The 24,160-nt window shown below is 41.3% G+C and overlaps 1 protein-coding gene across 25 annotated transcripts; it reads right to left on the bottom strand.

Moving 5' to 3' along the window:
- Nucleotides 1-1,189: 1,189 nt before the first annotated feature.
- LOC114450186 (muscleblind-like protein 1) lies at nt 1,190-23,132 on the bottom strand. Of its 25 annotated transcripts, none has more exons than XM_028428162.1 (11): nt 22,491-23,132; nt 10,324-10,539; nt 9,899-10,120; nt 8,864-9,103; nt 7,793-7,846; nt 6,478-6,631; nt 5,606-5,641; nt 4,854-4,945; nt 4,492-4,536; nt 3,758-3,829; nt 1,190-3,606 (listed from the first exon to the last, which is right to left on the bottom strand). In XM_028428162.1, the coding sequence occupies exons 1-10, from the start codon at nt 22,662-22,664 to the stop codon at nt 3,773-3,775; spliced, it is 1,290 nt and encodes a 429-aa protein (XP_028283963.1). In that variant the 5' UTR covers nt 22,665-23,132; the 3' UTR covers nt 1,190-3,606; nt 3,758-3,772. The 25 variants fall into 25 exon arrangements, with proteins under 25 accessions (XP_028283963.1, XP_028283964.1, XP_028283966.1 ...); XM_028428163.1 differs by having other exon boundaries at nt 4,492-4,518; XM_028428165.1 differs by having other exon boundaries at nt 10,369-10,539.
- Between the last annotated feature and the right edge of the window lie 1,028 nt (nt 23,133-24,160).

The raw sequence follows: 24,160 nt of genomic DNA, 5'->3' as shown, positions 1-24,160 counted from the left end.
CTACATCTGTCATGTGTGACTCTCCACGGAGCTGCTCCACAATTAATGCCTTGATGGCACTAATTGCTCAAGGTGACCACAGCTGACTGACGCTTAGAAACAACACTGACTTTATTATCCTCCATTATTGCACTGAAATGTCTTGTGTTAACACACACACAGACACACACACCACCATTGCATGAGCAAATCAAATAGTTTTATTCAGATTTTTTTTTCATCCATACAGCAAGAGTCAATTATGGCAACAGTAAAATGTGCATTAACAAATCTGAAGACAGAATAGTACATTATTGTGTGGCAACTGTTAGCAAATACATAATTGGTGGGTGCACTTACAAGTAAAAAGCAGTCAAAGCATACATGTGCGCCCAGCAGGGAAGAGAAGAGACCTTGGTTTAACCAGCCAGAAGACTGAACGTGTGGTTTGGAGAGAGAAAAATGGTGCTTTGGTTGTGTAGCAACTATACAAAGCAGCCTCGAGTCAAAAAACAACGTTAGATGACGCTGACCGGCGACTGTTTACATTCATTTCTAATTTGCCAAATATGTATTTGGTGAGAGGAGCCTTCGCCTGCTGAGTGCACAGCTAATGGTAGCAGGAACAATTGCTCGTGAGTTGACTGTAGTCACATGGCTTATGAGGGCATATCAGAGGTGGATGAGTGATTTTTTTTGTCATTCTTTTAAATAATATGTTTGTTTGGAAAATATTTGATCACACAAAGAGTAAGATGACTTGTTTTTTAAGTATTATTTCTGCCCACTGTGGATGTTATCTACTGTATGTATAGTTTGAAAAACAATCGTGTAGTCTGAAGGTGTTATCTTTCCTTACATTTCTACTCTTTTGTTTACATGTTTGTACTTTTACATGCAGTCAAATCAATATAATAGAATACAATTTTTTTATTGATAGGTTTAATGTATCAGCTGTAACCATGGGAGCAGGAATACTGCAACAAATGATATATATATGGACGTTACCAGATGTGTCATCCTAGGAAAGAGTGGTGGTGGTGGTGGGGGGTGGAGTTAGCATGACATGGGGATATCTACTCCCCTACAACATTCCCTGGCAATACTAGCCACTTATAAAATAAGACAAAAAGCGCATAGCTTTCTCTGAATGCATTGGCCAAGAAACTAGTGCCCTTCTTTGCAAGCAAATTTTTTTTAGCTGGTCTTCTAATTTAAGAATTTAAATTAATCTAACAAAATTCCTTATAATTATAGATCTTTTTTTTTTATTCAAAATAATATCTCAATATGATACACATTTTTTTCTCTGTTCATTTGACTATATACAGAAGTGCAAAAAGTCAACCTTCGTCCCTTAGGTTAGAACTCATTATCTGCAGCATAACTGACTCCTCCACAGCGGAGGACGTCTTTGCTTTTCTCGCTCCTATAATCTCACTACCAAACATCCGACACACCCGTCAATCTCACTGCTCGTTTTGGCCTGACATTCAGGGCAAACTTAAGAAATATTCAAACAAAAAGTACATATTATCTCTTTGAAATGGATACAGTAGAAAATAATGTTTTACTCTAAAACATGGACAATCTATATTTCAGTACAATATAGTATTTTCAAACATGATGCTGACATGTTACAAGGAAATTTAAGTTGGTTAAAACTGTTTTTTTTTGTTTTAAATCTACTCAGAGACGCTGCAGAGTGGCAGCGAATTCATCGATCTCATTCCTTGTATCAAAAAAGGTTTTTCCATCAACAAAATTATGTAACATCAACTGAAAAAAAGACATCCAGCTATATGAATGAAGTGAATATTTAAAACTAACACATTATCATTTATATGGTTTTGAAAAAGTTATGAATGTCATTCTACCTCAACATCTATACGGCTATATCAATGTTGTCAAGTAATATATAGTAAGGCAAAAAAAAGAAAAATCTAAAACTACATACCTCAAATAGATTCAAATCCTTAAGTAGTACATAACACAATGAAATTTAAGAGAGTACTTGTTACTTTTACAGAGAGGAAGAACAAAAACGAAAGATCATAAGCGGCATGTGAGAGAACTATAAAACATCATTGGTGTTCTTTACCTGCATGGTGATTGAAAGTACATTTGATTGGGTGCAGACCCATTAATTGTAATCTAAGGCTTCGTTAGGTACAATCGGTAAAGACACACTACACACGTCTGTGAAAACAAAATACACGTATGAATAACAAAAAAAATGATAAACATGTTACCTTAATTGTTTAAGCCTCTGTAGAGATGTTTGTGTGAAGAAGATGGAAAGAAAAAAAAACAAACTGTGCTTTGGTTTAGTCATATCTACGAGTGGATGAAGACCCTCATGTTTTGTTTTTATAAAAAGTTGACTTGGGATGGGATGTGAAACCATAAAACAGCGTGAATGGACAAATAACCATTCAAGTGCACATGTGGTTTAAAATGACCTAATAGACCTTTGGGTCTGTTGTTTTTCTTTAAAAAATATTCTCATCAACACGTGGCTCAACAGTGCTTCTTGGAGGCACAGATCAAGAGCTGCTCCTCTTTAAAAGAGGGGGAACAAGGTAACATGATGTGGATTGAAGCTACACCCTCTACTTCACTCAGACTTTAGAGTCTATGGACTTGACTTAATCCCAACAATCACAAACAAACGCTAGTCTAGGAAAAGAGGTACGACAAACTTTAGAAAAAAACCCTCCACTTTTGATTTTAAACATCAAAAAAACTAATTATTTGGCAAAAACCCCACTTCTAAAACTGATTAATCTGAAAAAAAGAGTTAAAAAACACTCACAATGGAGAATCTGAAAACAAAATAATACAAAAAAAAGCCATACAAACCTTTTACCTTCGGTAAACAAATAACACTGCTGAGATAACACTCTGGTTTTAGCTGTATGGCCTTGATGGCACATGACAAGGTGAGATAAGCTAGCCTGGCTGTGCTTTCAAGGTACACAGGTATGTTGGTTTATCCAGAACATTCATATGTCCAAGACCCTCATTTCAACATCTAGTTTCACTAGTAGCCATAAAAACACAATACTGTACATGCCTAATTCTTTTGGCGAATACGATTCCTGTTAAAATCATTGTGCCTTTCAGATTTCAATTCAAATTCAAGGTGCATGTTTGCATTTCACTTGTAAACGCTGAAATATGGCTATCAATTAAAAAAATAAAGCAGAACAAATTAAAAAAAAAGGAAAAAAAAAGGAAAGAAAACCCTTGGTCTAGTAACGTACCAGCACTTGATGTTGTCTCATGTAACAACACTGATGACCGTCTGTGCATGCAGTTATGATATTAATTAGAATAAACTGAGTGCTATGATTTCATGGACACAGAGGTATGAGAGACACACTCTGATATCCTCTTTTCTCTCAGCTGGACGTTGAATTTGACAGCAAGTTCTTCTTGATATTGATATGTGGGAAGATGGCACAGATCATGTGTTGTACCCTTGATGTTGGGATGAGACCGTCGTCGTGGACGGGCTTAGAGATGGCAGACCCTCCTCGTCTCATTGCTTGACATTCTGAAGGTTATGTACATAAAAGGCTGAACTCTTTTGGCTTGGACGGTGCCAGCACACATTCATTTGATCTGGAAAAAAAAAAAGAAGATTATGGATGGTGGGAAATTTACAAGTGGTCCCTTAACATGTACACAAAATCAATCTTGAACCAGAGCTAAAAGGGATTCGCACAAACTTGTAATTAAAGGAGAGAATGTGAGGATTGAAATAGGAACTCACTGTTCTTGAGAGGAACTACATTTGAGTCAAGTACTTGTGACTACTCAGATGATCTGCAGATATTATTGGAATCTGAGGACAGAAAACAGAAGGAGATCAAATGAAACAACCTAAGCCAAAAACACAGAAAAAAAGCGGACGTCGGGCTGACAAAACAAAACACAAATCAACAGATCTTTTTTGACCATATCCTCTCACATTGAGATGAGTTCATTGCTGAAAAGGGACAAAAGTTTTTTTTTGGGGGGGGGGGCAGCTTTGGCTACAGCCGTGAAGCAACTGATTCAGATGTGTCGTACAATAGGACAGACAGCGGGGAGGGGAAGAGGAGGGACTAAAAAGGAAGGGAGAGATAATGGGAAACTGTCAGTAAGGTGGCTCCCCCATGCAAATCTAAGGCCTCCATGTTGTTGACCTGCACACCTCAATAAAAATGCAGAGAACTACTTCAGGATGAGCAATAGCCACATGATGATTCATCCTAACCGCTATAAAATTGTGCAATACAAAATGCTTTTAACAGAACTGCAGACTGACTTTAACAAAGTCCAGCTTTTAAGCATGGTAGAGCTTTGCTTTACGTGCTGGAAGCAGCAGCAAAAAGAAAAAAAAAGATACAAAAAAATAGGAAAAAAAGCCAAGCACCAAAGGGCACAGATAGCAACTGTTGCACAAAGCTGTGCAAATGGCTCTAAAAATGGTTTGTGTTTTAAAAAAAACTACCTCATACATACCAATTGCATGTATTCGTTGGTAGTCAACTTTGATAAGGAAGAGTCCTCAAAATGGGAAAGGACAAAAATCGAGGTTACAATGAGGACACACATTAATGCAGTACAGTATGTTTGAGACAGGTACATAGTTTTAGAAAGAGTATTGTGTGGTTACAGCTTAATGTTGTATGTGTACACAAGACTACATGTTGGACTCTAGTGTAGGCCAACAAGAGGGAGTACCGCCTTTTTACCCAGCCCACCCCCTGGCTGTAAGACACAAGCATTCCCAGATTGTCAATGTGCATTGAGAGACAGAGATGAGGGACAGAGTGAGGGAATAGAGAGACAGATAGAGAGACTGAGGCAGTAGAGGTGCAAACCTGATTGGTGGAGGCAGTTGCGAAGGGAACGCTTGTGGCAGATGTGGTGGCTGCAGACACAGTGGCTGGAGTACCACCGTGCATCATGGGAACTTTTTTTGGAGGGAAAATCATGTAAGCAAAAAAATACATAGAGGAGTAGTGTAGCCACATAAACACCAGGCAAATGAGGAAAGTGGGGAAGGAGGGGGGGGGGGTCAGAGAGGGAGTCGATCTAACTGGTTCCCCTTCTTTCACTCTGCCAACAGATAAGGATGTAGCAGTTTGGGAAGTTGAGGTGACACAGTGTGGCCATACTTCCATGTAGACATTGAATGAACAGTACTGTTAAATGTCAAATGAGTGCTAACTTAACAGTAACAATGGCAGAGAAGATAAAGGGGCATGTTACAATTGAACTCCCTCGGTTTATTCTTAATGATTTAAAGGGTTTCAGTAGGTGTCAGGTTAGACCAGCCAAAAGCCAAGTTTAGAACGCGCATGAGCACAAGAATGGACAAGCAATTTAAAGTAAGTGTACTCAGAGAGATCAACAAAAGAACAGTCAAACAATCATACATGTTAAAAACACACTTACATCTTTCTTTATGTGGACTTGTGCTTCAAATTAATCAAATATTTCTTCACGCCACTAAAACAGTCACTGTCAGGTCACCAAAACACTGCACTATTCATTTCGGCTTGATTTTGATGACCTGCCACCCAACAGACATGAAGTTACAAATAACTGAAGAAGGAAAGCTGGAACCTACCAACGCTGGCTGCAGGTGTCATGCACAATATTGAGCCTGCCCATCATGCAGTGCAACAGGAAGTGGTTTGGATAGGGAAGAGAAATCAAAACAGCCCATCACAAGGTTCGTTAGAGTGAAGGGAGAGATAATGTGGGAAAAACAAGGTTAATATCTCTTGGACACAGACATCAGTGATTGGAGAAATAAAAGGCGAAGTGGTGAACTCATCATGTTGATCAACTGAGAGTCTAACATCTAAACTTTGCATATGAATGTCAGCAACACATCAGCAGGGATCTATCAAGTATGAAACATTATACACACACTCCAGACACCAGTGAGCAGATGTGTGCAGAAGCCAGATTCTTTGTTAACAAACTAAAAGAGGTAAGATCCCATTAGATTAACCCTTCCAGACCCGTTCATCCCAAGCCCAAGCCAAAGCTGCAGTAATAGAACCCACTGAAATGTGTGATCACACCGTGGACGCTTTAATCCAAGAAATCATCTTTCTAAAGTTCATGCCTATATCCCTCATATATTCCCTTGTTAGCTATGCAAAATTAAACTACGGCAGTTAGTAGGCAGATCTGACCCAGTTTTAATATATAGTTGCCATGCAGTGCCATACAAAGCATAAAGCACAATTTTTGAAGCACTTATTTTGTAAACTACATCTTGTTTTGGCCTAAAGGTGAACAATTGTTTCTATATCTTATATATTTACTCTCTTTGAAAGAAAAAATGTTGACAAACAGTCCACAACCAAAGTGCTCTTTACTGCAGTCTACCACTCTGCCCAACCCCAGCCAAGCAGGAGCCAGGTTAGACTGATCCAGGCATCCACTTGGCGGTAAGAGCACTCATGGTGGTTGCTTTGGGAGCCATACCTGATGGAAGGAAAGCAGCCTGCTGCTGAAACTGCATGCTGGCCAGGGCCTGTTGGTACTGGAGCATGCCGGTGTTAAACACGGCAGAGGCCCCGTTGGCCTTCTCCAGGGCTGCCCGCTTTGGCAGGGGAGCCATGACACTAGGGGCGATGCCCTGCCCATCCAGATGGAGGGAGGTCAGTGAGAAAGAAAGTAAAGACAGAGAGGGAGAGGTGTGTGGAACAGAGAGAGTCAGACAGGCAGAGAGAGAGGGTTTGTTGGAGCAAAAACGGGAAAGAAAACAAAAAAAGATACATACGTTAGAGGACATCAGAGGAACAGTGTCACAACATCCTTGTGTTTACAGCAATAACAATATCTTCATATCATCAGTAGCAAGCAAGCAGCAGTCTGACACAAGTACTACACAAGCAGGAGCATGGTGCCTATAGGAGCTACTAGCTAACGAGCATTCATATAGTCAGTATATTATATTATTATTAATAATATATATATTAATATATCCTCTCTCCTAGGACTGACTAAATGCAACATATGCAAGCATTAACTATCAAAACAATAAGACTGCTAACAAGAGGTGGAACAGAAGCACAGAGAAAGGGAGGCTGCACTGCTAGCTCCATGATAAACTGTGTAAGCCATGTTTAAGTGATGGTTCACTCTCAGACGAATGTCAAAAATGGTCTAAAGCCAAGGGACGTGAGTCAGAAAAGGATTTTCGTTATTCACACAACAAACATGACATGGATTTCATCTTGGCATGAGGCCATTCTTGAGGTCTGAATATCTGTGACAAGATTTGATGAGGGGAGTGAACTATCATTTGAACTGTAATAATCTGTTATGGTGGGTTAACTCCTGTAGAGATTTTTGTTCCTCTTACCCCCACCCTTACCCATCTGACATGCACTAGCAACACAGACATGCACACATTTGATTGAGCTGCTCCACAACACTGACCACTGACACAGACTGAAGCCATGCCACCATTGTAAAAGCCCTACTCCCCTAGCCCTCAGCTGACTGTTGTTAAATAGGCTACAGGTGATGAAATGATTGTGGCTGCTTCGCACAAATTCCAAAATTTGAAATTCGTGTTTGAGGTGATTTCTACAAGTCGTTTGGTGCTAAATGCAACTTAAGCCTCCAGGAAAACAAAGCCACAATCATTTTATCACAGGTAATAATGACAGACCAACAGGAGGAAAGAAACAGACATTGCACTGAGACGACATAATTAGCTAGGTATCTTTGGTTAAAACACTGCTCTACAACAAAGCCACATGCCAAGCTAAAAGGTGAAAGGTCATAGTACCAGGTCAAAGGTTGCGTCGAGGGGTCGCTTCAGTGATTTGACAGCCGACTGAGTCTTAATTAGCAGGCAGCGAGCACATGATGGCAATGGGCCAATGGGGTTCAAGCGCATTAACATAAACCAGCAAGCAGAGGTGCATCATGGGGGCAGCAGTGCAGTTTGGGTATAGGTGAGAAAAAACAAAAACAAATAAAAAAACAAATCATTGGAATGCAATATACAAGGGGATAACAGGACTAAGGCATGCACAGTGTGGACACTAGCTCTACTGCTCAACAGTTACATGATCATCAATAATAAATGATGGCTACCAATCTACATTAGTTATTGTGACACAACGATGGGTGAATATAGCGGTGAGATAATTATTCGACCATTACTTTAAATGAGTCTCAGTATTGTCATAGAATGGACAATCGCTGTTTCACTGTGCACATCATAGTCAGGTTCACAATACAATGATTCACCCCAAGCTCTCAGTTCCACTAATAAAAGCATGTAGAAAACAGTGTGTGGCTGTACTATTATTCAAAGTTGCTGTTACTGTAGGACAGGACTGAAAGCACAGTAAATCCCTTTTTTTAAAATGTCAAGAGGAAGAGAAGTTACAGATAGGAAGCACAGAAACAATGGAGTCACAAAAAAGGCCAGGCCATCAGAGACAGATAGGGAGAGAGAGGGGAACTGGACTTTCTGCTCGCCATCTGTGATGAGACGAACAAGGAACGTGACAATCGCTTTGTTGCTTTAGGAAGAAAAAAACGCTGGACGTGAGAATAATGAGTGGCATTGTCCCATCCTTCTTCATGTCATCCAGTACTGAGCAGATTTTACCCAAACCAACATGCAGACCTATAAAGTTTGACCTGACAAAAGCAGAACTGAAAGTGCTACAAAGTACCAACCAGGAAGGTGAGACAAGTTCAAACATGAATGTGAGTATGAGACACAGAACATTTCCCATTGCCCTGCGTTATTCCATTCACAGTAGCTAGCCCTAATTGAAAACTTTTCTCAGAGCTGTTCATCATGTTTGGTGTGTGTGGGGGTGTGGAAGCACAGACTGCTCACCATGGCCGCGGCGGCTGTGGCCTGGTTCACCTGGTGCTGGGTAGCCTTAATTTTGGCCTGCAAATGGGCTGGCGGGTGGAAGTACTTGCACTTTTCCCGGGAGCATCGACCCTTGATGTAGTCCATGCATACAGTGACGGTGTTGTCATTGTTGTCGATCATAGTGCTGTCCGCGCAGTGGGCAAAGCGGCAGTCATTCTCCCCCCGGGAGCAGTTACCCCTCTGATACTCCCGACACACCTAGAAACAGGTGGTGGAGAGTTATAAGCAGTTATACAGGTGCAAAATTAAAATGTATGCATCTATTAAACCCAAAAAAAGGAAATATATAACTAACTAATATATAACTAAGGACTGTTAGTCCAGGAAGCTCCAGACTATGCTGAACACAATCAACATATGCTTTTATAATACATTTCTTCTTAAGTACACTGTAAAAGTCTCTGTGTTAGACACCAGAGGGCAGCACCTCCTTTTAAATAATTGTGGGTCCCCTATCCGCTCAACTTGAAACTTTAATTATGCATTGTATAATATATCTCACATTTTTAAATCTGCTGTGTGGTTATGTTTACAATTTTGTATCCACAAAACAGACATGTTAATAGCCACTATAATTAAGACATGGTTCCAGTGCAACATGAACAATGTAAAATAATTCTGGTAAAGGTTTGAATGCTGTTAAAGTGACTGGAACAAATGTTTTCCTCTAGTGCTGTGCAAATGTTACTGCTCTCTCTGTCTCTCTCTCACTTAAAAAAACATTCAACAAGTCTCACTTCTGGCGCATGACTAATGGAATTTTGTGAAGTGTACTGTATAAAAGCACAAAGTGTACTGGTACAAGATGAGGCACATTAAGTGAGAGTCATCAGGAAAAACAAACAAAAGAATTCTATGCTTAAATCATAAACTCCTGAACTATTATCATTATCTAGACTCTTTACTTAATTAGGATCTAATTAACAGAACTGCACTGACTAATATTATTACAATTGTCCCCTTTAAAACAAAACAAAATCAAGTGTCAATTACCTCGAGTCTGTCTGTTCTCAGCAGCTTCTGGGCTGCAGCAGCAGCAGCGTTGGGGACTTGGCTGACGGCGGGGCTGGAGGCCATGAGGACAGGGGTGCTGGGCAGGATCTCTTGAGGCATCAGGCCTGGTGACACGGGGCTTAAGTAGGGATTAAAGGCCGCAGCTGCAGCTGCTGCTGCGCTGGCGTTGGTGGCCAGGCCTGGTGTCACTGAGAACATGGGCTGAAGCGCAACAAAACAAAAGACAGAAGACAAAATTAAAGGACGGTGGATAAAATGTTTGCACAAACAACAAAGAGTGAGAAGCGAAAAGAGATGGACTGACGGAGATACGATTCAAAAAGCTGAAAGAGCCACGCAGACGACGAAGAAACTGTATATATACAGTATGTGTAAGTTTGTTTTTACTTTTTATATTATCTCACCATGGGCAGGAGCTGAGGTATATTCATACGTGTGTTTCCTCTCACCATAGGTGGTATCTGTGTGCCGGGCATCATGGCATTAGCGAGCTGCATCTGCTGGGCCAGCATGGCCATGTTCTTCTGCTGGATCAGATTGTTCCTGCCATTGATCTCCAGCTGGGTTTTTAGATGGGGAGGAGGGTGCAGATACTTGCAGTTCTCCCTTGAACAACGGCCCTGAGAGGGTTAAAGAGAAGCGACATTTATAGACACGTATATGCTAAAACAATGTGGGAACGTTGGGAACAAATTTCACATTAGCAAATGCTAACAAAATTAGATGAGATGTGAGCATGGTATATCTGCTAAATCCAGCATGTTAGAAACATGATTATAGACATCTTAGCACGGTGACATTAGGCATTAGCTCAAAGCTTTGAGCATCAACATATCAGTGTCCCATGTAAACAACACAATAATATAATAGTCATCTCTCTTGAGTCACTCACATTCACATCAGGTCTAGGCTGAGTCTATCACTAATTGTTAACAACTCACTATTTCTGTCAGTCCCAGCTGGGCCATGTGTGCGTATGAGTGCACTTGCCCCAGGGGGGGTCATGACTGATATTGCAGTGCTCCTCTCCAGACGTGCAGCTTAGCTACACGTCTAACTGACGCTAAAAATACTGTCCACTCATATGATTTGTCTATGTTGTATCAGCAGTCATCCGGAGGTCACACTTAAAAGCCTTTGAATAATTATCTAAGACAGGGATCCCTTTCTGCTGCCTGTTGCGAGTATCCAATTATACCCTTAGTGTGGAGAGTAAAAAGTTGCACGCATATAGACACATACATTCTCATGCAAGTTAATACGTGCATGTTGGGGGTCATAATGATTGCAAAACAGGTGTGTAGATACATGTCACATAAAAACAGTTTGGGAAAGATGTGTATTTACTTTCAGCACTTGGGGCACAGCTGATCTGGCGGAGCTGACCCCACAGGGATTCATCTCTATACTCTGTCATGACTTCATTCCCTTCTTCCATCTCCTTCACTTTCACTGACACTGGAGCACCAGACAGGTGTGAAGGAAAGAGGGAGATATAAGGGCCAGGGAGTTGGGAGTGTGAGGGGGGGTTAGGGGAGTATGGGTCTGTGGGCTGAGAGGGTGGTGTGTGTGTGAAAAAAGAGAAGTTGAAAGCAGGTTCTAATAGCATTCATCCACAGAGTGCCAGTGACAGAGTGTGTGTTACGTGCAGAGGGGGGGAGAAGGGGTTGTAAAAGCAAAAAAAGATCATGTTGCGCTAACCCCATATGACCCTAACTGCTGACCTCTGGATTGCTTTTGTGTATCCTGTTTAAAAAAAAACTTTGACTTTAGCTAACAAAACTGATTCTAGCACAATTGTCATCAATGGCACTGACGGCCATTTTGAATAAATAATCAAGTCTCAGAAGAGGAAATGTCAGGCTGCATGAAGAGAGAGAGAGAGAGAGAGAGAGAGAGAGAGGGGAAGAGAGAGAGAGAGAGGTATGGCGATCCTGTAGCGAGAGCTAGGCTGCATCAGGGAAATTTTAGAAGTTGCAGAAGGAGTGATTAGTGAAGGCTGTCACATGCAGAGAGGAGAGGAAGAAATGGAGAGGCAGACGGGGATGACAAGAAGACGTCGCCCCGCAAATCATGTTTGTGTCTGTTATTGTGACATCAGCGGCCTTGAGGAGCTGCTACAGATGGTGTCCACGGCAACAGAGCAGCCAGACACTCCTGCTCTAACAACACAGTGATTCCTGGAATCTGCCTGATCACGGGCAGATAAGAGGAAAACCTACAAATACTACAGCTGGTCTCTCACAGAATGGAGGACATCTATACAGCACTCAAACCTGCGTGTTTTCATTCCGCACCGTCAATACAAGACAGCACAAGCACTTTCTAACATCAGATGAATGATGCAGATATCATCTAACATTTCTTATCGCTCGCTGCCTCTTTTGACTCCTCTGGATTTCACGAACAAGGGAATGATGTAATTCCAGAGAATAAGATTATCTGCTAACACAAACACTGAAAGCCTCACAGTATTTTTTTTGCAAGTCCGTGGTGAGAAAAATACCAAATAATTAAGGAGAATATGATTAGTGAATAAACTGATTTGTCACTGTGCCAGAAATTATGAAAACAATGAAGTGAGCAGCTTCACAATGATTCATCTACATCATTAGCTGATTCCCCAGTGTCAGTGTAGGTTAATGAGCAGAGAGCAGATACATATTTGTCTTCATCATCCCAGAAGGTTTACTCCAATTTAGGCGAGTTTTTTTTCTACAAAGTAAAGGATATTATTAAATTATATAACACTCAAATTGACTAAAAAAACCTACAATACAACAATGACTAATTAGTAAGCAAATCATAACAACACACACACACACACACACACACACACACACACACACACATATACATGCTATATATGCTGTATTGTAGATTGCCTATGTTTACTCAGCCAGCTCCTGCTGCTCTACTGAACTCCCCCTGCCTTCTTTAAGTTCAGTCCAGGCCCTATTACTGTATATATTAATAGCAGGAGTCTGTGTTTCTCCTGGGGAGATCAGACTTGCCAAAATCCAGGCCAAATTGGGAACAATAATCCCACTGGCTACCGGGCAGGCTGTTTGATGATAAGTTATAATAACACGTCCCACCCTGATCACTCTCTCCCCCTTATAACTGTATGCCTCTCATCCGTAGACACACACCCTGCTTTTGTGACTGTGTGGGATTTAGACTAACAATGAACCAATGTGTAAAGAATGCTGGGTGGGGCCGCATCCCATCCCTTTGAGAAGAGGTGAAGCATGCAACAAGACGTTTTTGATGCGCATGTGAACAGAGAGAACATAGCAAAGGTGAAAAGAGAAAGTGGCTTCGTCCAAGGGTGTAGCGGAGCACTCGACATTTACGTTAGAACCGGTGGTTCAACACTGTTTATATAAGGCTGTGAAGTGTAGGGGAAACACACAGTTTTGTTGTATTGCTGCTTAATGAACTGTCCAGACACCTTAGATTGTCTGGAAAACGTCTAAACTAATCAGACCATTTGTGCTTTATTTCTTTTTTCTTTTCATTAAACTACAGATATATTATTTGATATCTATACCACTGCTGTCTCTGTATTGTCTTAATGGAAAAACATGTCATTTTTATCCAGCTTTGTACAATTACAGAGCTTCAACCCCCTTGCCTGCAGCCTGCACCTACAACTTCACCTGCCAGCAAAAATTCACCAGGTGATGTAGTTTGTGTCATCTGGTGGACGGGGGTTGTTGATCAAAAACCTATTTGTACTTCAAACTTATTTTTTAAAATGTTTTCCATGGATTCCAAAGTATTGCTGTAGGCATATTGGGGCATTTAAAATGTTACACATGGCCTGTTTAGCAGCAAAATATGGTTAAAACTCTATTTTTAATCGGCACCCCCATTCAAAGGCTTATTTTTGATTGATTTATAGGCCCAAAGAAAACACGCGAGGAAATCAAAATATGTGTTTCTCCGCTTGTCTTCCTTGCTCAGTAGGTCATGATCCATTGCTTTTATATTCTTGTGACCTTAAGATTTGAAACCCCTGCAGAAGAACTTTGTCTCCTTTACCTGAAAATGTTAAAATACTCATACTGTGTTTGTTTTGCATCATTGATTTGAAGAATGACCATCAAGATATTTATATCATATGCATCTTAATGTCCTGTGCAGTGAAAACGTCTCTTTTTATCTCTAATGTTGCAGTGTTGCGGTGTGATATTATGATGTGGGATCCAGTTGTGTTGTGGGCTTGTGGTGTGAAGCTACACTGTTCTCTGCCCTGCGTTCCACTGACTTCTGTCTAAACATACACAGAGATGAAAGCCCTTTCTCCTCACTCACACTGTGAAAGAAGCTTTGTTCTCCTGGAGAGCTGTGGAGACTCAAAGGGCCAGGCCCAGTGGTTGGTCCTTTTGTCTACTGTGTACTCAAACATGGCATCAAATATATCAACTCAGTCAATGTGCATATTCTTAAGTACACTGAGATCGTCTTCTCTGATAATCAGCAAAGTAGAATGCAAATTAGCAGAAATAGAGCCGGGCCAGAAATATTAAGGAGGTACCACAGTATAATTACTTTTAGTTTTTAGCTACTGAATGTAGCATAAAAGTAGAAGCTTGCTTTTCTATATCACATGTGTTTACATCTATATCTCCCAGCTGGGACTCATGGGAATGTGATCCATGCTGTGCAGCTTAGTGGTCAGGGAATTTATGTGACCAGTGAGGCTTGTGGAGATACAGAGAAGGGAGTGAGTGCTAATCTATCATAGTAGTTACAATATGCCTCCGATGACGCATTACCACCTTCACAAAACAACGTCAGGCAGAAAAGGATTACATGGCAGAGGTACAACACGGACCACACACAGTGCGATAAGGTGAGCCAGATAACTATAACATATTTGTGGGAAATGTTCAGTGGGACAATTTCAGTAGATATCTATATACATATTATACACAGGCGCATTCATACGGATACAAACAGATACACACACACACACACATACACACACAAAGTGATGAGTTATTCACACTTGAGAGGGTGTTGGTTCTCAGAAATGCCTCAGGTCAGATGTCACGTACACAGGAGCCCAGGATCCAAACTTAGACCTCTCTGTTTTTATTTTCCTGGCTCCCCTGCCCTCCCTCTTATCCCTATCTGTTTTGCCACAAACACACTTTCATGTGACTTTATTTATGCCAATTTATCTCTACAGTCCCTGTTCATTACAGTGCTGCTTCTTCTCCTGCGAGAACTAGCAGGGTTAGTTTCCTACTTTTCATTATCAGTAATAACAGAGCGGTCAGGCAGGTATTGATTTGAGAAGCAGCACTTTATGAAAGCCATCCAGTGCTCACAGCACCAGCGTGAGAAGCTGATTCTGAGCGTTCATTTAATCATCTCTGAGCTGCTCTTCCCAGTGGGAGTGAGAAAGAAGAGCCCTTTTGCAGGAGGTCCAGGCAGCAGCGAGGTGTCAATAATGAAATAAGTTGAGGTACACCTTTGTGTCTGTAGGCCTTATTAGCTGAGGAACAGGGCCTGCAATTATGGTTACAGATTTTACTTCCAGTGTCATAATACATTAATAGCAAAAATACAGATTTGTGCTTCATTATGACAACACAATAGCAGGCTACAGACATATATGAAGAAACAATAAGACAACAACAATAAGATTCTTTGGCTGGGAAAAGTGTAGTGTGTGTCTTCCCTGTGTTTTTCATCTCTTTTCATTTCATTGTTCCTCTGGCTTAAGAGTGGCAGCTTTTCGATGCTGAAAATAAAGTTGAGAAGCACATCATACTGCTCTCCTCTTTTATATATCATTCTTTGATCCTAGCTTTCTGTTCTCCCTTTCTAACCCTCATTGTTACCATCTGCACTGCTCATTTCCTCTTTCCCCATTCTGCGACACCTGGATCATAGAAAGACACACGCACACAAAATGCCTCATCCATCAGTAGCTCGGCCATAAACACAGAGCAGATGATTAATTTAGTTTCCGGCGCTAACAGATTTAATCTGGTACATATTAAACTAATCTGATCTCACAGACTGTAATCCTATCCACACCTCTAATCCCACTGTCAACTGGCCTAATCCTGTTTCGGTGTGTGATTATCTCCAGCACCAGTGCCAGCAGGATGCTTTCACCCGCTTTCTCAGACTGTATTTTCTGAAGTGGTTTGGTTCTGTTGTGATTACAATATTCTACTATATACTGTATATATGCACTAATTGCATGGATAAAAAAAATAACAAAACTTCTGGCTCAGTATCATAAAACAAATATGTCATTTTTTGACCTTTATGTGGAGATTAAGATTAAGTCTGTCAAACAAACAGCCGCAAGTAGACTGAACACTGAATTAGAAACATGGAGAAAGTAATTAAGACCAATGCCATGGGTCTGACAGGCCCAGACACTGTGATTCTATATAAGGAATGTGCTAAGAGAAAAACAAGTCAGGCACACAGAGAGAGCAACTGAGTGTACGGAAAACACATGGACAGCACCACCAGAAGGCACCTCACCATTTAGCTTCTGGCTTTAATGTTTTGGCAAAGAGAAAAAAAGGGGACAGGGGTAAAATTTACTGCCAGACCAAACAGCTAGGGAGAGGGAATGGCACAAGGAAAATGTGTAAAGAGAGTTGAAGTTTAAGTGAGTAGCTGTGCCCTTAAGCTACTCTCTCACCTGGCTAATGGGAGGATAATGGCTGAGCAGACTGAAAATGTGCTCACATGTAAAGTCAAGAAAGACAGAAGCAAGAAGTTATAGACAAACAAATCTACAGACTTTTACTTAACTCTCTTAAGGAAGATTAAATCTTCCCTTAAGGACCTTTAATCTTTTTGATTTTCATCAAAGTCGTCTCAATTTTTGATACTATTTATACTTAGCATTTTTCTTCCAGAGCCATTTTGTGCATTTCAATTTAATAGCAGCTTTAGCACTGTTGCAAGAGTATGTCATTATCACGTTGGATTAAGAACGCCTACTCAAGCACAAAGGATTCATAGAAAAACAATGCATGCATGTCATTCAGGAAACGCAGTGTGGTTAACACTGACTGCCTTTGCTGCAGTATTAAACTGAAACACTCAATTTGCCATGATAATTTACCAAGTACTAAAAACGGTATGTTTTTTTTTAATGCCAGCACTTAATCAAATGGGAGCATTCTGTTCTATGCATTCATTATAGTACATTTATACATCTACAAAAATTAATATAACCACTATTTTATACATCTTCAATCAAGCTGCAGTGTCTTTACAGACTCACAACTAATGCAGTAAATTTGAGGTAATTTAATACAAGGTACCGCCTTCTATTTTTAAGATTTACATGTATAATTCTAGTGAATATTTCCCTTAAGATGCTGTGCACTATGCATAATAAATATCAATAAACTAGAGAAATATGAGTTTTAGATGAGCTTGGCTTTGATTTGTCAGTATTTGCTAATTGGTAAAGCAAACAAACCCTCAGGATATGTGAGGTCTTCTGGTATGTCTGTGTGTTAAAGAGACAGAAGGAGTGACAAGAGAAGTAATCATTGTATCAGTGCCGTTGTAAATGGCTCCAGTGTGTTGGAGGGACAGGGACGGCTGACACTGAGAAGAAAAGCCTGTTGTCGCTGATGTTTTGGGTCACATAAGCTCACAGATGAGATGCATAGCCACACTGATGTGACAAGGATGCGCACACCATGAAGCAAGCGGACCAGTGAATGGCTCTGTGTGCTTTAGTGTGTGTGCTCTCAACACAAATCCCTCCAGTATTCAAGTGAGAAAGATTTAAGAATAGACCCATCAACACTAGGTGAAAGAGACCTTAAAGTATACATACTAAAATAAAAGCCTCATAATGTGACTTATCTTTTGCAACCTGCTCCTTTTTATCGTCTTCAGAGAAGCCAAACAGACATCCCTGTGCTGTGAAGAGCATACTCTTCTAAACGCAGATGACCGAATTTACCACTTACATTAATTTAGATAGGAGATCATTGTGGTTGCAGGCACATATAACTCATTAAAAATTCATTTAGTGTGAAAAATCCATACATCAGCTTCAGAGCAGAGGCATTCATACAGATTCAGGAAACACCGTCTGAATTACAGCAGTACTCTCTGACTAGAGATTAGCACCATGCTAAAACAAGCCTTCCTGATAACAGTTATGATGAAACCTTCATCCTGAAAACACATTTGTCATGGTCCGCTTCTGACCTTATCACGATATGCACATGTGTTTCCTTTTTTTTCACTGGTTTTCTGTGGGCCAGTAATTTTTTTAGAGGGATGTCAGTGAAACAAGCAATGTGAGTGTCACCCGTCTCTAGTAGATAAACACTGCATTCCTGTCTCGATGTGACACATATCTATTTAGGCAACATCCAAAGTGGAAGCCTGATCTGTTTACCGCAAACACTGCAGACAACATGGTGGATGATTCTCTTTCAGATTTACTCATACTTGTCCTAATGTAATGGTGAACTAAATTAAACATCTTGGAGTTCATAATTAGCCAAAGAAATGATGCATGTTGCCTGCATGTGGCCATGTCTGTCCATGTATTGTGCAAAGTGTGACAGCAGTGTAAATTAGCCCCCTAAACCTATAGCTTTATGTTTACACACAGAGTGCGCTTGATGTATTGTTGTTACAGGCCAGAGTATCGCTGGATAATTTGTTTGAAATCAGAAAAACACTGTCGGTTAGCAACACTGCTAATATTTACCTCCATATGTCTGTCTGCCCAGCCACCACTTAGTTTATGTGTGTCTGTGTGTTAACCTGACTGTTGTATCCAACCACTGCATATAAACATCTTGTCAAACATGGAGAGCAAAATGAGAAAAAGCACAGACACACACACAAGGAGACGCAGTGCAGCGTGCATTTGGAGTCGGATAGATTATTCTTCTGTGTGCTTCATCTAGTACCAAGTATCAGAATCTTAGCTGACTATGTTTACATCAATACAGAAAAAAACTATGTGGGAATTATAGTTATAGTTATATTTAACATGCAGTGCACAAAGGCCAAACGTTTCTGTCCTGAATCTTCTAAGCTTCTAGGGAACATTCTTGACTTGCTGTGTCAAGTCACACAGTTGTTTTTATGAATATATAATTTAAAATAAAAAAACTGCCAAATGAACAAACTCTTAATATTCTGAAGGGCAGAAAATGATGTGTCACTGTCCAAATCCTTGTTGTGTGGTTTGTAAGGGTTATTATAATTATGCTATGAGCTGCACAGTAACACAAAGGAAAACAGCTGCAACAGCTCCACTAACACAGATATAACACACAGACGTGAACTCATATTCAACCTCTTTTTCTCAGAACTCAGACATGATGACAGTGGGTGTGTCAGGCTGGCATGTAGACAAAGCACAAAGTCCACGCTGTATGGAAGTGTGTGTTCAAACTGTTCCCCATGGCAGATATTTACCACTATTTTTTGCATGACACAGATGACATGTTGGGGGCAAATGAGGACCTGCTCCTGCGGGCGGGTTCACAAAACAACAGAGTTGATGCCGTTCCAGCCCCTAAACTCATGCCACATGGGTGTGTGTGTGTGTGTGTGTGTGTGTGTGTGTGTCAGAAGGGGGTGTGGGTGGGACCTGAAGTAAATGAGGCAAAAACCAGACCGAGCGGGAAATCAAGTAAAGGGAGCTACCAATGAGGACAAAAACAAGTAACAACAAGTTCATTTACTGTAGAGAGTAACTAACATTACTTCACACTCATTCTAATATAATGAGGCAGGTATTAGCTCACTTCACCCTTGGGCTACTATTATACACCAATAATACTAAGAAAGCACTTCAGCTCTGTGTATGCTTTAAACTGCAGTTACTGCACGGTTTAACACTCCACTCCACTTTTTCACCTGTCTCGGTTAATCTGTTGCCTGTGTTAGTTTTAGCTATAAACATGAGTTTCACACAGACCAACCCACAGAGGTCCTCTACCACATATAAACCTGTGTCCCCTCCAAACAGGTAGAAGCTGCTGATAGGAGCAGCAAAATGTCTTGCTTTAACCGTTTAAACTATAAACATGTCGTTTATACAGATCAGCATATTATACCTCGCCTATCTGCTCGGCAGTTATTCATTAACAGACAAAGTTACAAAGCTGACTTTACATCAGGGAGTCCAGGCTACCATTATCCTTCTCCAAATATTTACCCTGCTTCAGCATAGCTGAGCTGTCTGTGCTGCACCAACCAGATAGACAGGCAACAGAACAGGGCTGCACTCTGGGGTTAAGGCCAAGTCTAAGTCCTGTGAACACCCACATGTCCATGGACACACACGCACAGAGCATGGCTTAGTTTGAATTCTGTGGCCTACATGCATGCATGGTTCTAATGGATCATCATGCCTGAGGGTATATCATACGAATCTGCCACGAACACCATGAAAAATTGCAATTTAACTTTTTATGCTATTTCTGGTTGTAACATGTAAGAAAAGGAGGCCAAAAGCAAGAGAAAGAGAGTGGCTGTTAGGGAAATGACTGGGTTTGGGTGTGACCTGCTCAGCTATGCACTGGTGATCATGTGAGACCTGTTCTAATTATACACTTCTCAAGAAGAAGGTCGATCCTCTCTCATGGGCAGAGAGTGTGTGCACATGTGTCCAAGAGGTGCATTAGAGTGTGTGTGTGTGTGTGTGAACAAGACCAGTAATAGGGAGCGATACAGCTTCATGTAACACAGCTCATCTGAGAATTTGTCCCAATTTCAACCACTCGATATGTGTTAAAGTAGGACAACTGTTTTTTTTTTATTTTTTTGTAAATGTGTTTGTGGGTTCATGTCACAGGAAAACCATGTGCCAACAATGTGGTGAATGTGTGTGCCCTCTCCTGTATACATTCAAACAGCAGTTCAACAGCCTTCACTTCTGATTTCCACTATTCTCTTTAGCTCTCTCTCTGTCATTTGCTCTCTTCTGCTGTTTCCACTGTGGGTTTTAGAGACCTGCTCTGTTTTTCATTACCAGTGGAAAAAATGGGGCAAGCGGTTAAAAAAAGTATCACTCATCTCCATTAATACAGAAGTCCTAGTGGAAAATGGGTCCAAACTACTAAAATAGGCCCTTGGGGACCTTCAAAAAAAGCCACCATATATGTGCTAGCTGCTTTTTTCTTGTGGTGACATTTACTCAATGTGAATGACTATTTAAACTTACACTATGTTCACCTATCTAGATGATTCCACCTGCAGATAAAAGCTACTGCTACTGAATGTTAACAGATGGTCACTGGATTGAAACGGACATGCATCTGGATATTCAGACACATTTTGTGTCATGTGTTTGTAGAAAGTACAAGATGGATTTCTCTTTCTTACATTTTCTGGCCTCGATTCTAACTCCATTTCTATTTATAGATACATTTGTAAATTTGTTGTTTCTAGATTTTAGAGTTAAATTGGAAGATTTACAGCAGCCAAAATTGTGAAAATAACTCTGAAGAAGAATTCTTATTTAATTTAGCTTGACACACATATGAACACATGTCCACAGGAGTTAGCACATTCTGAGGAAACTTGGGATGTGTTCAGCTTGGGCTTGACAATGTTCCTCTGTCCACATCTGGCTATAAACACTGAGTCGACTTACACATGCTGTCCTCATCCTAACCCTGCCCTACACACATGACACACACACAGCGTTGACCCAGAGTCACCAGTGTCTGCAGGGGCAGAATACAAACAGAAGTAAAAACAGTCACAGCCAAACCTTAGTGTGTTTCATTGTGCGTGTGTCATTGCTGGAAACTTTGGTTTTAGGCCCGCCCATCTCTAAAGATCTAATGCTCCGATAAAATGAGTGATTGTGAAAGAGAGAGAATGGACGACAGAAAAAAAAGGAGGTGTTTGCATGGAAAATTACTGCATACAGTGCCTTAAATCTGCCCCTGACTCTGCTCTCCAACGCATACATATAAAGAAAAAGTCACACAGGAAGTGGTTTAAGTGAGTGAGAGCTATACATGATGACACCATCGCCTTGTTCCTCTCTAGGTGGTGAGATGTGTTGCACGGGTCATCATATATATTTGTATTCATCTACATTGTCTATTCAAATGCTGACACACAGCAGTGTTATCACTTCCAGAAGGTCTGTGCTGTTGTAGTAAATGTTTATGTGCAGTGTAATCAGTCGGAAATGCAGCTGACTCTTAAATAAATCCTGTTTGAAATAAATGCAGTAAAAACCAGTCAAAACATTTCAGTCTGTCCTAGAAAATTCCACAAAGCTGTTAAAAACACCTTACTGCTGCTTCCTGAGTCTAAAAAGCTGCAACTCCCTCCTCCCCGCTGCACCCTTTGATCACATGTTGCAGTCACCTGACCAGAAATAGGTGGGACTAAAGAGAGCACATGCTGTGGCCAGATAGTGCACTCTAGCATGCTATTTTCAGTTTGCAACTCCATATATTCTCACAAACTGCCTGTCAGAGTTAATGTGCTCAGTCTCTTATCTGTGGCCCATCTCACAGTGTGAGATACAACTTGCAGACATGCTGCTCATCCTTACTTCCCCCTTTCTTACCTTAAGTGAGTCAAAGCAAGCGATGACCCGTCCGTTGTCCACCTGGCAGCTCTTGGCCGGATGAGCGAATTTGCATTCCTGGTCGGAGCGTGAGCATGTGCCCCTCTGAAACTCCCGGCATACTTCCAGTGTCAGCCACTTTGTGTCGCGGATATGTGCTATGTTCATTGCCATGGCGACACACACAAAAAATATTCCAAACAGAGATCTGCTGAAGTGCAATTAAAGTACCTCTAGTGTTTTAATCCACGACTTTAAGGTCTTATTGTTTATTTGTTGGTGTTGTTTCTGTCCGTGAAGTTGAAATGAAACATTCAAACAGAGAAGTTCCTGTTGATTGAGCAGGCTCCTTTTCCAGAAAGAGTGAAATGTTGCAGGACGATGTTTTACTGTGGATGTTAACTGGTCATTTTCCTGATCAAACAATAGCTTTCAAAGTGATTATATCCAGGAGATCTAACTATGGTGTTGCCTCTCCTGGCTTGACTTTCCTCTCTCTCACTGTTTATTGCTTTCTGAATAGTCGCAACTACAACATTCCCAGGCAAAGATGACAAACACACAGAGGCCAAACTAAGAGCCCTCTGGTTAGGTGCAGTGAAGCAGGCAACAAAGGTGACAGTCTGGGTGTAGCCTGCTACAACAAGGTTAAGGACACTGAGGACTGTGTGGAGGCTTTGAGGGTTGAAGGCGAAGGTGAAAGGCAAGGTGGGTGAGATGCTGTGTGGGCCTGTCGGTGTGTTTGGCTGCTGCTGTAAGGCTTGTCAGCTGGTGGAGGGTGGTTGGCACCGGGGCCGTCTGGTGAGGAGAGCTGATGCTTGAGCCTGGCTGCGTGGAGTGGATGGTGTTGGTGGTGGTAGATGGACGACGAGGTTGGAGCGTAGGCTGCGAGGAAGGTGTGGTTGCTGTCCTTGTACACGTGTTACTGTGGCAGCAAGCGAGCGAGGCAGGGAGGAGGGTGGAGCTTCAGCTGTAGAAGCAGGTCAAAGCTGCAGCAGACATCAGGGAAGGCACTTCCTCTGGGGAGAGAGTAATAGAAGGGAGGGGAAAGAAAGATTAGTCTCATGATGCACATTCAAAAAACTTTTATGTTTTTTTTCTCTCTTGTGTCTGTCAGCAAAGTTTCTGACCTGCAGCATGTTGCAAAGTCATGCCACTGCTAAGCTATGCAGCTGTGGGAATGTGTAAAAATGTCAGAAATGCAGGGGTGTCAGCTAAAACAAATAAAACTTTCACCCGCACTGTGCTCAAAACACACATAGTATGCGCACACACTCATCACACCACACACGCTCACAGAAATGCACAAAGCAGCCATTCACATGCTTTCCACCTCTTCTGCTCGACGCAGGAAAATCAGATGAAATCCTGTATCACTTACAGTTCAGTAAAACAAACCCGGCCATTACAAATGTGTTTAGAGGTGAGAGAAAGGAAGAGAGTGAAAGCAAAGAGGGGAAGTTGAGGCAGGGCATGAGGGAGAGGCTAGTCATTTCCGTTCTTGCAAAGCCTTGCGAGAGTAGGGACCAATGAGAGCTAGCAGAGTTGCAGCAACATTCTGGGCTGAATGCCAGGTGAGAGCAGGGGGAGGAGCAAAGAGGAGGCTGACCTGCCCGCTACTGGGGAAAGACAGAAAGAGACGCAGGCAGAACAAATCACTCTCATTCCTG

The sequence above is a fragment of the Parambassis ranga genome, chromosome 17 (assembly GCF_900634625.1).
Source record: "Parambassis ranga chromosome 17, fParRan2.1, whole genome shotgun sequence".
NCBI lineage: Eukaryota > Metazoa > Chordata > Actinopteri > Ambassidae > Parambassis > Parambassis ranga.
This window is presented reverse-complemented; position numbering and strand designations above follow the sequence as displayed.

Bases quoted from the DNA above. Each gene is read 5' to 3' on its own strand.
- LOC114450186 (XM_028428153.1), bottom strand. From the start codon at position 22,664: ATGGCAATGAACATAGCACATATCCGCGACACAAAGTGGCTGACACTG. The intron at 9,104-9,898 runs GTAATTGACACT...ACCTGTTTCTAG, and splicing joins TGAGAACAGACAGACTCGAG to GTGTGTCGGGAGTATCAGAG. The intron at 4,946-5,605 runs GTAGGTTCCAGC...CTCCAAAAAAAG, and splicing joins GACACCTGCAGCCAGCGTTG to TTCCCATGATGCACGGTGGT.